The following is an 18,845-nucleotide window of genomic DNA, read 5'->3' on the forward strand; positions in this document are numbered from 1 at the left end:
TTATATTTCTTAATTAGTATAATTTAATGAAAATTTTTAATAATATTTAAGATAGTCATATTTTAAAATGCAAATCGAGCGATTTATTGATCATATCTTCTATATCGCGTTCTCGACGTCATCGATGCACTTCCAACGGAATGCAAAGCTTTCTTTCTAGCCATTTTTATGATATTTCGCGGTATCGTCCTTTCACGAGTCTAAAATTACCCACGTCGAGGACAGATAATGCGTTCCGAGAAGCCTGAGAGGTGGTTTTATACCCATCGCTGCACAAAGGCCCAATCCTTCGAGAACTTCGCCATCGAGAAATCCCCCGAGGCCCCCCTCTGGCACGTCATTATTTTCCCCAAACCGGATTTTCAGGCCGCGTTTTGCCCCCTGTTTTGTTCCTTTGAACATTTACCTGCCTATTGGAGTTGCAAAATCTTCGGCAAGGTGACCCAGTTGTACTTCCAAGGTTGCAGAACCGATGAAAGGTAGTGATCCATCCTCTCGATTCGGAAATCTTTAATTTTTGAAATATCTTTTCTAAAAAATTGCATATACATAAAGAATTTTAATTATTTCAATTATATAGATTATATAGAGTCTGGTAATTTCCGTATTTTATTCTTAGTTTATTTAAAATTATCATATTTTTTTATTATATTTATTAACATTTTACAAATATTTTTTATAAAATATTTATCTACAGTCTACTAGTATTCTTTTTCACAAATTGAAAAAAAAAAAATAGTAGAAAGTAATGCATTACACATGCATATGAGAAATATTAAGATTAATCATATTCATAGGCTTCTTTTTAAGAAAATTTACAAAATATTTGCTTAATTATTATAGTATTTGAATCTGATGAGTGGCTTTTCAGGATTACCTTTAAAATCAATATGCGAAAAAGAAGTAATAAGAATTTATTATTATGATTCCTGCGAAGCGGACGTTGGCTCGTAATAGTCAGTTTAAAACGCGGTATGCTATTCTATTCAATAACTGTGCCTTGAGCCAAGCATCTTTTGCGAGAGTGCATTTGTCGCCTTTTGCACTTCGCTCTTTCGCTCTTTCGAAGCCCGCAGATCACGACGTTTATGAGATGATGTACACCCAAGTATATCGCAATAGGAATAATGGGCATTCCTCATCTCTCGGATATAATCGACCCGCGGAGAAAGTGACAACGAGAGACGAAGACGGAAAGAGGCAGGTCAAAGAATTCGAGTCACACCTAGGGGACCTTCCCTGCCGGCGCGAAAAAAATCGCGGAACGCAATGGCGAAACGTAGGCCGCGGGAATGCCTCCTCCGGATCGCCGTGTTGAAGTAGTAACGAGAGATTGTGATACGTAACAATTGATTCACGAGAGGCATATTTGAGGTTTAGTTATTTTTCAACATGTCTTAACTGTTTGCGATGGCCGACGCTGATATATGACACTTGTTGCGTTTTTTTTGCACACGCAAGCATATCGTTGCATATATGTAACCACTTTACTATTATTCATGTAACGATTTCTGAATGCAGCCTATAGATAGCGACTTGTTCTGTCATATTGTTCTTTAAGATATCTACTCTTCTTGCTTTCCTCTTTTTCAAAGCGTTATCTCGTTTGTATTCTTTTATATATTTTTTTAATATGTGTCAAATTTGACTTTAAAAAAAGATTAAATCAACATGAAAAAAAAAAAAGATCCAATTTGGCATCACATTTATATGACATTCGTTGAATTGTAGGTTTCACTTGAAACCCGAGCCCGCGACTCGAGTCGCTTGTGTCAATCTTGTGTCACTTACGTAGACGCGACAAGTAGTAGGCTTTACTTGTACGTGATAATTTGTGTGATAACTAGGTGTGATTCGAATTCCGTTATTTAAACCTGAACAACCTTTTAACATTCTTTGAAAGACAGCAAGTCTCATTTGCATATGACGCGGTGACGTAACGACATTTTTCGTCGACCACGTTTCACGCGTGAATTTTGTACAGCAGGTCTTATTACGTTACGCGCCCGGCATTACGGCGATATAATGTGATTTTTCGTCGACGTTGTGTACTACCTGCTTAACGGGAACTTGCATAATGTTCTATTTATTGCTCCGATCACGACGTATAAATAGAATAAATTCCCCGCTTGCGGAATGCGCTGCTAACTCTCGAGTCGCGACTATTGATACGAACTCGAAAAATTCATGCGGAAAGGTCAACAAGACCTTTCGCTGAAATTATTTGCAGATCAGCGTGCTTGGTAATATTTCAAAAGGAGAGCATCCTTTGTAAAATTACGTGCTTTTATCTCGCTGTTTTGAACAATTTGCGAGCCGCGTTAACATTTAACGATGCATCGCCTCGCTCAGTCGCAAAGGACGTTGTCCTTTGACAGTCATTAAGGTGAGAGAAAGGCGATTCCCCTCGCGATAGAAATTTCGTAATGAGGCACGTTGATTTTCTCACAGGTCCATCAATCCGCCCCCCTAGGGCGTTATTTTTAAATCTATCGGTTACTATCAAGATGTAAAGATACAACAATTAATTAAATTTTTGTAAAGTTTCTTTATTATACATCATAATTTTTAAATCAATAAATAATTAGTTAATTGGTTTTCTAATAGTAATAATAATAATAAAATTTCATTTGTGTCGTTATAATGTTCACAACTTCTGAAAATCATTCTGATATCATTATTTCTTTTTATTATTATATTAGATTTATTAGAAATGCCAGATTAGTTGTTTACTGTTTCACAAATCTATGCAAGTTCTCATTTTGTATTAAAAAAAAAAAGAAAAAAAGAGAGGTAAATCGTCTACGTAGTATTTAGCGATTGATACGTGTTGCACGATATGTGAAATAGGCTCGAGCGGCGGGAATACATCGTTGATCTTTCACGCGTGCCTAATCGCAGGGCTCGTTGACTGCAATTTCCAAGCTTTTCCGGAAAGGTCGAGGCCGCCGTGGTCGTGCGACCAACTTGCAAATGCCTTCCTTTCTCGACCTCGAGCCTTCCGTAACACGAGAAATTATGTGATTATCTCTCTTACCCCTTACTCTCCAGCCGCCAATCATTTTGCATGCCACCAGCGAATGATCGGCCGTTCAATCTTAATTTTGTTTGTTCTATTTCTGTTTCAATTCTCAATTGTGTACTGATAAATAAATATAAAGACATCAGATGAGAGAGATGAAGATAAAAATATGTAAGCAGTATGTTACACTTCAGATATATTCAATTATAAGTGTTTGTTTTCTTTATATCAATCAAGTTTGATCTCGGGCATTTCTTCAAACTTCACTACAGAAGTCGATAGTCGGGTGTGGCAGTAGAAAAGTAATAAGAAAGCAGCGAGAAAGTGTTATCTTTTAGTCATCATCATTTAAAAATTTAAAATTTAACTTTAATTAAAAAATTTCGAATGATAACAGCATATTCTAGTCATCGAAAAGATGTCTTTAATTTTATTTTAAAAAAATAATTTTTGAGTTATTTATAAACAATAATAATCTTTGATATATATTAATTTAAATTATAATAAGAAAGTTAGAAATAGAAAATAGTTATTTTTTTATACTTTATTTCTTTAAGATATTGATGACAGTTATTTTTGTTATTCAATCAGTGATAGTTTTATCGCGATTAAAGATTTTTGTTTTCGAGCCGTAATGCATTTTAATTAATCATATTTTCGGTGTTCGCATATTCGATAACTTCCCACTCAGCCACTTTTTCACATTTTATCGAGACCTTTTGCTGCTTTATATTCGACGTAACGTCGCGTATTATTACGTAATTATCAAGTTTTGCGCCACTGAGTCCGAGTGAAATGTACGAGAGGCGTCTCCTCGTTCGCTACTTTCGATAGCCGATTCTCCGTTTCTAAACGATTTCTCGACTTTTGTTTGTCAAAATATCCGGCTTGATCTAAACACTTTCTTTGCTAAAAGGAAAGAGAAAATATCAATATATAATAAATATCAATATATAATTCATTGAACGATAAAATTACTAGACATTTCTCGTCATTTTTGTCAACTTGCGGGCTATTTTATAAGATAGAAACGTTGACGAGACAAAAAAATCCGGCGGTTATTATTTACATATTTACATTATTGCTATATCATTTTGCGACTGTTACATGATCATTATATTACAACTCTACGGCGTGACTGTTATACAACATCGTTACGTGATTATACAGTTATTTGTTTATATAATTGTTATACAGTAACCAGTACCCCACAAAATTGTAATCTATTAAATATACATATGTGATACCTGCACGAACGTTTGAAAAATATCATATCATATGACTCTTTTTTCCTTCTTTTAATTTGATATCTGTGTCTTGTCTTGACAATAGATTTTTCCTTGTTGATTTTTTGCATATGCGATCAAGCGCGAAATTCCGATTACGAGGAAAAGCCTTAAAAAGGTTGTTGCGGTTGGGTTCCTTGTCTCTCAACAATGCGTCGTCGAAATGAGAAAAGCGAAAGGGAGAAAAGAGAAATTCTTCGTTATACAATAAAAAGATGTCGCCTTGAGGATTGCCGATTGCTATATATTATTAAGTTGTAATATGATATATATATATATATATATATAATATAATTTTATTAAATATTATTAAATAACGGAAAATATAAATATCGTGTAATTGATAAAAAAAGGATATATCATATTTGCGATGTTTTATTATATTATTCCGAGCTTGCGTCTTTCCTCTCATTCAAGTCTCCGACATTACAATTTTTGACGTTGAAAATGTTGCTTGTTAAAATACTTGACTTTAAATTTTTAAAGTTTTGAGAAGAATTTTTATGTTAAAAGAGTTATACGTTTTTGTACAAATCTATGTATAAAATATTTTTATTATATTTATTTTATTATACCGCGAATTTTTCAATGTCAAATGTGTCAATGTTGGAGATTTTAATGCTTGGATAAGCTCAAATAATCTAGATTGAAATAATCTAGATTATATATGAATATTCATAAGTTCAAATCAGATTGATTTTTTTTTTATTTTTATTTTATCCTTAGTAATAATTATAAAATGCACATAAAATACGAAATGACATTGAATTTATCACGGTTTGTCATATTGAAAATTAGGACAAGTCACTTGTCCGCGCTAGACGCGGAATACGGTTACGATCCAATAAATTCGGTAAGCGGAGTAAAAGATCGTTTAGCCAAGAAATGAAAGGATCATTCGAGAAAATCGGAGAAGAAGGCACGTGTTAGTGCACGCTCTCTAGAGGCGTAAAAAAAATACTTGGTGTTCCAATTACGTGCCGAGCAGTTATATCGAGCAGTAGGAGCTCGTCGACTATTTCGATGCCGCCGCGAGATCAACTATCTGTATTCCGTGATAATACATTTCTCTGTGAGTCAATCACGCTCCAATTCCCCGCGGAGTGATCTCCACTCCGATCATTAACACATCCCTCCGACCTCCTTCTCGTTCGCCACCTTTCGCGGCTCCACTCTTCTCGTCCTTTGGAGAACGTGGAGAACGCGTGCTGCAATCTGGTGACTTCGACATAAAGCATTTGGGTTGCATGAATCTGGGAATCTTTTACCGTCGATAGAAATTTCTTATAAAAATAATATATATTTCCGCTATTTCTTAATAAAATTACTCAAACTGAAATTTCTATTAAGATTAATTTAGAGATCTTAGATTTAGAGATTTAGAGATTTTTATTTAGTTTTATTTAGTTTTACCTAATTCTGTGAATTAAACTGTGGAAAAGTTAAAATAAAAATATAAAAGATATAGAAAAGATGAAAGGTTTAGCTTATATTTATTTACAAATTCGAAAACTTTCGCTTTTTCGGATAATACATTAAGGAATACAAACTTGCAAAGTAGAATACTAAACATCGTTAATGACTTATATCTCTACTTGCTTGCTCATTCATTTCATCTTAAGCCCTTATCTTCGAGAAATTGTTTTCAAATTTGCTTACTAGTAATTTTTTAACTATTATTTAAAATTTTAATTGTCTATTATCGCCTAGGTAAATATGAGATAATTAACACATGATGATTTAATAAAGATGTTTAAGTTTGATCGATGCGCGTCCTTAGTGTAAAGCGTGAGTTGTGAATTGTGCCCTTTGATTAGCTAGAAAAAAGAAAAAAACATCAGTTAAACCATTGCTCTATTGTACCAATATGTATTATATTTTTTTCGAATAAATTCGAGTGTATTAAAAATATAAAACAGATTACAATTACAATGTTAAAATTTACAAATTTACAAATTTAAATGTACATTGAAAAAAGAGTCTTACCACTTTGCAATGCTGAAAGGCTTGCAGGAGTCCGATGGTTTGTCATATGTGAATCCCTTTGAACACGCTACTACCTGAGGTTTGTTATTCTTGCAAACTATTACGCTGGTGCAGGCGTCATTGAGTTTGTGCACGTCGCCGTTATTACACGGAGTTATCATTAGCTCGGGTGGTATCACTTGATGGAGAGTCCACGGATTCGTCAGAGTGGACGTTTCTATCGCGTTATGCGTAGACTGATTATCCAACGCTGGACTGTCAGCTGATTCTTGTTTCTCTATCTCCTTGTCAATCTCCAGCTGAGTCCCCAGATCTTGCCAAGAATCAGTCTTGACCTTCAACCAAGGATTCGCGGAGTATGCAGAGGGCAGTGGCGGGTAAGGCTGCGGCTGATAAGTCGGTGGTTTAGGGGGATTTGGTGGTTGTGGCGCATAAGTTGGAGGCTGTGGAGAATAAGTCGGTGGTTGAGGCTGGTAAGACGGTGGTTGAGGTTGATAAATTGGTGGTTGAGGCTGATAGGTTGGTGGTTGAGGCTGATGAGTCGGTGGTTGAGGTGAATGAGTCGATGATTGAGGCGGATGAGTCGGTGGTTGAGGCTGATAAGTCGGTGGTTGAGGCTGATAAGTTGGTGGTTGAGGTTGATAAGTCGGAGGTTGTGGAGGATTAGTTGGTGGTTTAGAAGGATATGTAGGCGGCTTGGTAGGAACATAAGTAGAAGACGGCTGTGGAGGTTGAGTCGGCTGTGGTTGCGTAGGATGCAGTGGTTTCGGCGTGGCTGTACCTCTGCAGTCCACATTGTGTTGATAGTCGCAGACGTTTAATATCTAGAAAACAAAATCGTAATTGAAGCTATATGGATGTAATGCAACTAATTTTTCTTAATGAAGAAAGATTAATAAATTAAAATTAATAATGAATTTATATAAAGATATATATAAAATATATTTTACATTAAATCTTAGAAATGATAGAATAAACATAAAATATATTTCAACGTTCTAATATTGATCGTATTTAATCAATTTTCAATATTTTTTAAATTATTTACTATGAAACATTTAAATTAAATTTGTGAATGATGAAATATATTTAAATATTTTCTAATAATTCTTTTTAGATTAATTTTTTTAAATTAAGGTAACAAGGAACATGTAAAAAAAAATTCATAAATAAAATATAGAAAATTTAAAGCTTTAGAATTTTTGTATTTTTTATATTTTTATTATTTTTTTTAAAGAAATAAAATTTTAATTTGCTATATATATTTGAATGATATTCAAATAGTTATAAATTATTTCCGATTTAATCTGATTTTGTCTAATAATATTTTATCTTAATTCTATTTCAATTTTTTTACAGTAAAAAGATAGATGAGATAGAATAAATAAAGGGCAAAAATTCCTTTGCGAAATCTATTTTAAGCAACATTAAGTGTGCTAACGTTATTTCACGATTTAAAATTCCGCGAGTGTTCGTGTATCGCATTTTTTTTAGAATGAATCCTTACGTCACTGTAGACCAAGCTGGGAGGACAAGAGAATTTGATGGGTTTGCCCGTGGCACATACGAAGAATTCCGAACAGTTGGTCGAACTTCTATAACGTCCGTTTGGATCCGGGCATAGCTTCGATCCTGCCGGCAATGGTGGTTCTGCCAAACAACAACAAAAAAATTATTTCTTTTTTCCACTATTTATCTCAAATCATTATTAATCTAAAGAAACAAAATAACTTTTTTTTATCTTAAATTGAAAGCGACAGTAATGTTGTTATACATTTTTCATATCAAACAATTTGATATGTTTATTGATCATTGTTTTAGAGTGATATCGATACTTTTTTCATCTCTTTAGTTTCTATCACTCTTTTCAAAGAATGTCATTTGAAGGCTTATTTATCAGATTGATGAAATCACGATTGAGCTGAAATCGAATTAGCCGATCCGATTACCATCGCGAAGCGTAAACGGACGACGTTCGCGCCACATGATTATCGATCACACACTCACTCGGCGTGGCGGGCTGTCGATCACCGCATTTAACGTTGTACTCAAAGTCGCAATAACCGGCGATGTCGTTAAAGAGCAGTCCGGCCGGACAAATCTGCTCAATCACCACGTCATCCCAGCAGTTAAGATAGCTGGCACAACTTGTTGGGCTTGCATATTGACCCCTCTTGCCTAGACAGCCCGGCGGGGGTTTGTACGGTGGTGGTTGTTGCACCGGTGGCGAAATGGGATTTGGAAGTTCATTTGAGTCGCCTGGATTGCTAGGAAGTCCCGGATATTGCTTGCCGAGAGTGATTCTGTTTCCCGTGTCGTTCTTCGCCCAAGCTTTTGCTTTCAGTTTCTGGATGTCGAAGTGGTTCCATGAGGTTTCGAATTCTGAAATTTAACAATTTTGCTTTGATTCGCAAGACATTTGTTAATAACAACGGTTTAATATTATATTTATTAGTATGTAATTGCAGTTGATTGGAAAATACTGGAAAAATTATAAAAGCAATTAAACTTGTAAATAATGATGAATAATAATGGTGGAAATTTTACTTTGAATGATTCTATAAAAACAGCACTAATTTTAAGTTTGGCAAAATTAAGAAAGCAAATTACTTACGTTTGAACTTAAACTTAAAAAATAATTAATGATACAATTTATTTCTACGTTAATTTACCATGTATAAAAATTAAGAAATTTTTCGATTAAACACTTGATTAACATAGGAGAACATACTTAGAACAAATTTAGACTGTATAAAAAAAGAAGAAGAAGAATCAAAATTAGAGTATCGTTTAAATATTTTTATATTTTTGGCGTTTTTCTACAGTTTAAATATGAGTATGTTATTGTAACTTTTTATAAAGCATAATTTCTTTTAACGTTACTTATCTTATTGTGGCTATCAGTAGGAAAACTTTTTGTAAAACTTTAGAGTCGTAACTTCGAAACTTCCGACACTAACCTTCAGGTTGTCCATCGAAGGAAAACTGTCTACCTACGGGCGATGCCGACGGATTCGTCGTCGCTAACGTTGCCGTCGTAGATCTGACTCTCCTTCTAGCTGCAACGAACCCTAGAGCAAAAATCACGAGAACCAATGTCACGTTCACTCTCATCTTCCCTTTAGTATATTCCCCGTCTTTCTTCGCCTCGTTTTTCTCTTCTCAACCGATAGTTGTCAAGTATCAGCGTCCTTCGCCAGGATGAAGGTCGTTTCTTGAAGGCTGCCTTCTCGAAATAATCTTCTTCGGATCGGACTGATCTGACTCGGACAATTGACACCGACAATCCCTGGAGTGGCACGAATCCTGACGTGCGGTGTCCTGATGCTGGATGGGCTGAACCTGGTCGCTTCCAGGGCCTTACATAGGGCGGCCCCCACCGCCACTCCCCGTAGGGTTCGCAGGACCTCAATTACGCGGTGCGCCGCATAGGACCCTCTTCTTGTTGCGCAGGAAGTGCTCGCGACCGTTGCTTTCGCACCGATTCGTTCGTCCTCCTCCTCTTCTTCTCGAATCTCCCTCCTCCACTTCTTATCCGTGGTTTCGAGAACTCCTCATTGGACGAGATTTAGGACCCGAAGGATGCATGCACACTCACGGTGATTATTCGTCCTGTCCGAGCTATTTCTTTCTCTCTCTTTTTTTCTCGCGAATCTTCCAGGGGTTGAGGCGTTGGATATTATTGCCGAATGAATTTAGGACTTGAACCCTTTTGGGTTGGGTGTGCATTGAATATACCTTTGAAAGATTCAGAAAATATTTTAAAACCAACATTTTGGTTAAATTGTGGTTGCGGTAGACTCGACGCAGGTAAAAATAATCCAGTAATTTGTTGATGTTTCTTGACTGGTCGTGTTCCTTGAAAGAGAAAAAGGAATATTGGGAGGAAACGTTGGGAGGAAATTAAGGGGCTTGTCGACAATTTCAGGGCTCCTCCTTGTTGACTTTAATTATCGAAGGAAGATTAATGTATTCCATCAAGAAACTATTTTTAATCGCAAGTTTATAGCGTATTAGTGATGAAACTCTACTTCTTAGAATTTTTTTAGGCAACAATGAATTCATAAGCGCAACAAAAAGTAATAATTAATTATCATTTTCCAAAACAATTCGATAATAGCTTATTTTACACATAAGAAGAAATTATGATACAAGTTTGCAAATTTTATTTGCCGGTGATGACATCGGTGATTTGACCGTTTACGAGACCCTCTATCAAGATGATATCCTGCTTGAGGAAGGTGAGGAAAATATTTTTGGGAGAGGAAGGGGTGGACGAGGAAGAACCGGGCATTGGTATGCAAAGGTGGACGCACTCTCGAGAGGACTCGTTACGCACTCGTTACCGAAAGTGTTCGGCGAGTGGATCCTTTGGAGGCTGCGAAAACACGAGCCGTGTCGTATGTAGGAGGCCCCGTCCTCCGGAGAGGGCTCATCGTCCTTTTTATTATCCGCCCGGATAAGAGATTCGGCGGTCCCGGCAATAAGGAAGAATCCGGTCGAAGGCCAAAAAGGAGAAACAAAACGACGATCCTGTGCCGACGTAATCCTGGAATCCGCCGAGTTCTCGATACCCTCTACCTTCGAATATCGCGTCGTAATCTTGAGTCACTCGCGAGATGACCTCGCCGTTGCGTTCTTCAACGTGTCCCAGGGTGACGTGTCGTCGGCGAGATCTGCGATATCTAAGGACACGCGTAATCATGCGTATCTTTCTCGCATGCATAATGTCGGGACTTTTTCGGAACGGGCGGGGAAAAAAAGGCTCGTCTTGTAGGATTTTAATCCGATTTGATGGAATTTTAATCATCTTAGGTGCCATGATTAGAATAATATTATTTAGACGCAGATAGTCGTATATTATTTAATTTACATTTTATATGCATATAACAGAATATTAATTTAATTTTTAATTTAAGAATTTACAGTTTAAAATTTTAAATCTATTATCTCGAGAAAAAGGTTTATATTTTTTTATTATCTATCTTTTTCTTGGAACTTTGTATTTTTCACGCACTTAGTAACAAAAATTTTATTCCTTTTCATTTTTTAGTTTGAATTTATTTTTAATTTTGTATTTTTGTTATATACTAATTTATAAATGTTGAAGTTGATACAAATTTTAATGTATTCAATTTATACATGTAAGTTAAATATTAATAGAATTTATGAAATTGATGAAATTTTAACAAGAATTTAATAGTCGATATGAATAGTCATTCGCGAACAAAGATATATGATTTTCCAATGAAAGTGTCATGAGAATGACACCCAGGATAATCCTCCGCCTAATCCAGCAGTTGACATTTACATCACGCATTCGACAAAGCGGTCGTTTCTCCGATTTTACCGCCGTCTTTATCGTTTGCGTCTAGTTGAGTTCTCGTCGTTGTTTTAACTCGAACGGCGGCTTTCTTAGACCTTAGACCACGGTCCGAGAAACTATAGGGGGATCTAGGATGGAATGCCGGACAGAAGAGAGAAACGAGACGGGAATTCCGCTTGCTGGACCGCGAGATCGGTTCAGGGAGAATGGAAAGAGTTAACCCCTAGATGCACAGCAAGTGCGACGAATGAGAAATGAGTCATAAACTGCAAAATGAAACGAGTTATAAATTTTATGTGGCCTTGCATCTTACATTGTTTCAGTTATAGTTAAATCTGTCTTCTTAATACATAAATTTGAGTAAACACTTTTTAATGAGTTTGATATTTAAATTAAAATAAATAAATCTTCAATTATGACATAACGTGCAAGATTCATAAATTTGACTTTTACGTATTTTTAACGTTTTTTGAATTTAATTGATAAAAAACAGACATTGATAAAAAAAAAAGATAACGAATTATTTTACAAACTTAATATATTTAAATATAATATTAATTTACAATTGTGAGTAGATTTAATTCGATATTTAAGAGACTATCGAGTTCAATTTTATTTTTCTTTCTTAATATCGTAAATATTGAATGTTGAGGCTCGAATTTAATGAATCTAAAAATTATTTTCAACCGTAATGAATATTGACGATAGTTAACAATGTTTTCCGTACGCAATATTGAATCGAATGCCAAATCGCGTAATAAATTTGAAGTGGCTTACATGGCATGCCACTTAGGTCCAAATACGAAGGCGATATCTCTGCCGAGAGCATGCGAATATCTTGTCGAGGCTTTGCGTAAATCTTTTTGAGTGTCGATAATGAAAACGGTACGAGAGATTCTCAGCTTCTTCAAATTTTTCCTCGTTAAGATGTTGACATTCCAAAAAATGTTTGTCCTTCAAAGATATTTATTTATTAATAAAGAAAATTATTCAAATTCTTATCTCTATTTAATTGAAAAATATTAAAAAAATATATAACAGCAATTTGATAGAAATGATAGATAGATTGATAAAGTTTATTCAAGAAAATTTAAATTGATGTTTGGAGGACTATCAGATATTTAATATTACAAATGACAAAGTCGCGAGGTGTTTCGATATCTTCGAAGATATCTCGCTGAGGCATAAGTTTTCGATGCGTACGGCGCAGCAGGGAGCAAATAAATTTAAACCTTCTAGAAGCAAAATGATTTTATGGCTGCGCGGAGGCAAATCTCTCTGGCGAACGCGCTAGACTTTGCCTGGGGAACGTTGAAAATAGTGCTTCTTGCCGTTTGTAACAGATGAATTTTAATACTGTCACTTACAATAGAAATATTAATTTATTACTGTTACAAATAAGACATGTCTGATATTTTTTTTAATAATATTAAAATTATATCAGCATTAATATTATTTTTTTCCAACTTCAAATTATTTTCTGGCAAAAATATGTCCTATGTTCGTCAAGGAACTACCTCGCTTTGATGAGGAGAGGATTTGCGTTTAAAAGAAATTTTTGACGTCTTTATATTTGCTCGCGAGCCGATTCCGGATTTCTGATGGTTAAGCCTCCGAATTAAATTAAGGCTTTGTTCCGCGTGCGCTGCACGCGTTTCGTTTGCGCAATGGGACTCGAAAAACAGGTTTGGGAAACGTCGCGTATTAAGGCAGGAACCATCCGAGGGCGACGTTAAAAATGCAGGCATCGCGCGCTGATACCGTAATGCTCATTCGAATTCATTTCGGGCGTATCGGCAGCAGGTTGAAGTGCACGCGCGTTTGAGGAACGTGTCTGATGTAGGTGGTCTCTGCTGCTGCTTTTACATGTTCATAACTTAGCGCTGAATGATAGAGCTCCCCGAGGGGGTTACAAGCGCTTGGCACAATTACCCGATGCGATAACTTCTTCGAACGATGTTATTACTATCGAGGTAAAACGCACGCCTCACTCGCGATTACGCCCAATTATTTTCACTTTTCTTTTACAATCTCGACGCCAATAATTGAGAAGTAAACGTCCCGCGTAATTACACCCTTTAATTCCATATCGTCCCGAACGGCGTATCATCCGGGAATACTTTAACTAAAATGTAATTATACACAATTATCGATTATCTAAACTGTGTCTTTCATTTGAAATACTTGGAATCAACGAACTGTCTTATTCAGAAGTCGTAGGCTTCTCAATTAAGGCTTTTTTCTGTGAAATTTCTGTAAAGGTAATTGAAGAACTTATGACGAATTGTGATATGCTTGCTTTGTTCGAATTGATGAGCAAATTTTATTGTGAAAATCGAAATTTAAAATTGTTGTACACAAAAGATAGTAGATGAGTAGTTAAAAGGAATGACTTTAAGGGATCGAAATAAGATAAAAAACGCAACTTCGAAAGGTCGTTCATTGTTTCCCTCATTCGCGTGACCGGTTTCTTGTGACTAATGTTGGAGTACAATGACGTCAAAATTCCTTCGAAGTCCAAAAGGAAGCCCTGAACTTGCATAAATAACATGTGCGATCAAAAACAAGCACTAGATTGCAGAATCGATAAATATCTCCGATTTAAGCGATAAATTCACGTAGATCTCATTATTTTTATACGAGACACATATAGAATGATCGAAAAATTATTATCTCGTAAGTAAGACTAATTACATTTTCATAATTAACGTGAATAATTGAATATAATCTAAAAATTAAATATAAAATACAATCCAAAAATTACGAATTATTATAAATATTTAAAAATTAATATAAATAATTTATTAAAGGTTCATTCAATTTTACAAAATATATAATATAAAATATATAATTTGTAATGATTTTTAAATAAACGTGAAGATTTTTTTTACTCTTCTACAGATAGGGAAGTCCATTTTTAAGACTGTTTTTAAGTCGAGTCGTTTTTGAGACACCTTGTATATAAAACACTTTATTTCGCATTTAGATATTTGCACCTTAACGGTCGACTTGTTAGAAGAAATGGCTTGTTCCTTTTAATCACGATATGCGAGCTATCCTTGTACGAGTCTCAGGCAATTTACGACAAGATGACGATGTGTAAACCGTCGTCAATAATATACACATAAAATATATTTGGGATTACATATAAAATATATTTGGGATTACATTACTATAGCACCATAGCACAGGTAGCTTACAAATGACAAATGTCATGTCTTTCGCCAGCTTTCTGTATTCATAAATGAGAATATTTAATATTTTTTGTCACGATTAATTATCAGATACATTTTTTAAATGTTTTTATTCTTCAAAAATGAGATAATTCGAAAATTGTTGATAGATTCTAGTGAAGTACAATAATAAAGTTTATAAACTAAAAATTGCAAAAACGATTAAATAAAGATACAGTAATGTATTTTATTTAAACAAATATTTTAAAAAGTAACTAAAGTTGGATAGTTGATGTTTAATTTTTTGTTATCTCCTCTCTCTGTTTCTTTCCTTTTTTTCTGTAATAGATATGCGTATAAATTTTTAATTTTATTTTAAAATTAAATTTTTTATTGCGATATTTTTATACAAATTTATTACTAATTTTTTAAATTTTATGATAAAAAATACGTTAATTTAAAGCTGATCGATTCAGATTATTTTAAAAGAATTTCGTGACATCGAGAATGTACATGTGACAAATTATTGGAGAATGATCAGTGTCTCACAAAATTTGCAATATAAAATATCATTGGTTAAGTATCCTAATGACGAAAGTCGAGGAAGAGATCGTTGGAGGAAAAAGTGAGAAGGCGAAAGGGAGGCGGAACGACGATAAAACAATTAAAAAGGATCCAAAGAACGAGTAGGCCGCGTTCGTCCGACAAAAAAGGACAATGCAATAAAGAAAATAAAGAGACAGAAGAACGCGTGGTGGACTCGAACGTCCAAGGACCAGAGGTCCTTGCTCTCCGGGTCATAGCGGTCCACAGACTCTTTGCAACATCTTCCTCGGGCCTCCTTCCAGAGGCTCTCAAGCCTGTCCTATTCGGGCCCGCAGGCCTATCAATATCGACATGACCATATCGGGTTTACAATAGACGGGACATCATTATTGTGGACATGCAATATAATATGATAATCTTCTTGTAATGGAAGACGATTGATGACTAGCTCAATTGAGATATTTATCATGTGCTAAAGCTATCTGCTCTAGAGATGATGATAAATTACGTGAAGTATTTTAATTTATTTCTTTATCTTTGAAAATATTTTTAGATTTTTAGATTTTTTGTGAAATTTTTAAATATCTTTTTCGAATAACGATTCTTTGAACTTTTTAATTAAACTTTGCTTTTACTTCTTTTAAAAATTTAAGTAATGTTCATTATTTTTGAAAGACTTTAAATTTTTGTTCTGAACACTGATATGATTTCCACTAACATGAGACATCAAAAATACAGAGGCATAACAGAGATAATTTACCGGAAATTAATTTTGTCGTGACATTTTATCTAATTTACATAATCGCTGATATCATACATCAAGTATCGTACTGGTGAAAGAGTTAGCCTCGCCTCCATGAGAGGCGTTAGAAAACAGGAGACATTTCCTTGTTAATTACTTTCTCGCCGGGACACTTACAATCTCAGCATTTTACATGATTACACGCAACTGCAAGTTCCCCGCGCCGCGCTGCGTGTTTCGTAATTTCGCATGGTGACAGGTGTTCGCGGTTTTCAACAAGGTTCTTGCAACACCGACATGACATATAAGGTAGACAGAATCCTAATTCAGGACGCTGAACTACTAAAACGTATATGTCATCGAGTTACAATTATAGAAATATTTCGGATTTATATTAAATATTAATAGTAAATGTCAAAAATATTATTAAATATGTGTTAAATATATTAACAAAGAATATATAATAAACAGGTAAATATTATAAAGTATAAATTATGTATAACATGGAGGACTGATTGAAATATCAATTATAATTCAAAATATAAATCAAAATCAATATTTTCTTAAAAGTTTTGTATTTTTATTTTTTTTTGAAATAATAACAGTGCAATAACAATTTGTAATTTTTAATGTTAATTTGCAATTTATAATGTAATTATCCATGAAATTAAAAATACAATCAAAAAAGGAACCTTTAAAATAAGCTTTAAAGTACTTTTGATTATGTAAGTAGAAATTTGTTGGCATGCTCTTACTGCATTCAGCATGCAGTTTACAATTACGACAATGTGTGTAACGTGTTAACATGATTGCAGAAAGTTGCACTGTCGTGGAATGTTGCATGAGGCTAAAAATAGTATTAGAAAAATTGTTAATTTTTTAACTTAGATATGTCAGTTATTTTAGACTGACATATTTTAATTACACGATATTTTTAAATACAATGTAAATACAATATTAATTAATTTTCATCGAGGATTGGACATTATATTTTATTTTCTATATAAAAAATAAATTGTATTAAATATACGTTATATAAATGCATTTTAAATTTAAAAAGACTGAAAATGGTTTGAATACCATTAAAATAAAATTAATTTAAAATATTAAACTCTGCCTAATAAAAGAAATTTTGTTTTGCATATAATGAGTTTTTCTTGATTATTTATTGAATATATAAAAAAATATGCGCGACGTTGAGATGTAACCGGTTTTACTCTAATGCAATACGGCTTGCCATTGCCTAGGCGTTCCTTTAGAATGTAATAAAAAGTTATATAAGAATGTAATATAAGAATAAAAGTTATATAAGAATATTATAAGAATGTAATAAACAGTTCTAATATTAATTTTTATAAGAATTAAAAAAATAATATTTGCATTTAAATTTTTTTAATATGTTTGCACTTATATTCGTATTATCAATAACTTTACATAAATATATTTCTGAAAATTTATTTATATTTATGTAATTTTTATTATATTTATTTTTAAATATATTCAATCAAAGTTTAATCAATTTTAAATAACTGATCTTAAAATAAAGAATTTTTAAAACAATTGGAATTTTGCAATTTTTATTTGCCCATATCGTTATTTAATGTAATTTTATTTTAAATAATAACTTTATGTGATATATTTATTTTTATAGTCAATATTTTTTTGCGTTCTACATCTCTATCTTAGAGCATCAATTATGGAATAAAAAACGCGTCCATGTGATCATGAGTAATTTGATACGTTAACGATCGACCTCCTCGTTTGCAAATCGAGGGTGGGATTGCGAGATAGTTGCGAAACTGGGCGTCCCATTGTTTCATTCTTGTGTCTCGTTTCCTCTTGTGACCATTCCCACCGAACATCGTGATAATTTTATCCAACAAACGTCCGTTTTTGTCCTCTTCGACGTTGCCTTCACTTGCATAAGAACATTCAGTGAAAATCCTTGAAGGATTGTGCCAAGCGCTCCAAGCGCTCTTTATCCTTCCGGGAAGTCAATTATTTAATGCATTTTCATGTTATTTATAATTTAGGAAAATCAAAGAAATTGTTGTTTTCGTTAATAATCAACAGTCATTCTTCTTTTGCCATGTTTTTATCGTAATTGAACTACTTTTTAATTTTGAGAAATGAAAGATTCGTCCTTTCGGACAATTAATATACATTCCGAGTGCATTATATTTGTTAAATATAATTATAATTGTTATAATCTATTTAGTTTTTGAGACCGAGATAAATATAGATCCAACATTTCTAGAATAAATTTCTTCTATACAACAAAGTCCTTTTTTACAATTGGAATAAAACAATACGAATGAGAAAAAAAATCTGATCCTTGAAATGCCGCGAATTCTTTCGATCGCGAATTTCCGTCGGAATTAGAATGTTGCAGCGAACGATCAGGATCTTAATGGTCGAGGATTGACGCAGTAACTTTATAGAAATTCTCCGTGAGGATCACGAGGAAACTAGTGAAAGGTGGCAAGGAAGAAGCCACCGATTCGTTATATCTTTCTATGTTTAACATTAATACAAAATACTCTATAAATTGCATACAATAGATATTTGAAAAGATAAAAACAAACAACAACGAAATATGAGAAATGGAATTTTGAAGTATGTTAAATAAATTTGTAGGTCATTCCTCTTTTGAGTTCGAAGGTATTCTCATGTAAAAACGAATCTCCCATCCTCGTGTATTGTTACGTCTGTGTTATATAATAGCATCTCGTTGTATATCGATATGACGATTTGTATGAGACGT

The 18,845-nt window shown here is 33.9% G+C and overlaps 1 protein-coding gene across 2 annotated transcripts; it reads right to left on the reverse strand.

Moving 5' to 3' along the window:
* Positions 1-5,785: 5,785 nt before the first annotated feature.
* LOC105433399 (uncharacterized) lies at positions 5,786-9,764 on the reverse strand. 2 transcript variants are annotated; one of them, XM_011648709.3, is made up of 5 exons: positions 9,255-9,762; positions 8,302-8,676; positions 7,802-7,944; positions 6,295-7,118; positions 5,786-6,125 (listed from the first exon to the last, which is right to left on the reverse strand). In XM_011648709.3, exons 1-5 carry the CDS (start codon positions 9,406-9,408, stop codon positions 6,122-6,124), a joined length of 1,500 nt encoding a protein of 499 aa, XP_011647011.2. In that variant the 5' UTR covers positions 9,409-9,762; the 3' UTR covers positions 5,786-6,121. The 2 variants fall into 2 exon arrangements, with proteins under 2 accessions (XP_011647011.2, XP_088939448.1); XM_089083322.1 differs by lacking the exon at positions 5,786-6,125 and having other exon boundaries at positions 6,291-7,118; positions 9,255-9,764.
* Positions 9,765-18,845: the final 9,081 nt, after the last annotated feature.

The sequence above is a fragment of the Pogonomyrmex barbatus genome, unplaced genomic scaffold (assembly GCF_055798465.1).
Source record: "Pogonomyrmex barbatus isolate J1 unplaced genomic scaffold, ASM5579846v1 scaffold7, whole genome shotgun sequence".
Lineage (NCBI taxonomy): Eukaryota > Metazoa > Arthropoda > Insecta > Hymenoptera > Formicidae > Pogonomyrmex > Pogonomyrmex barbatus.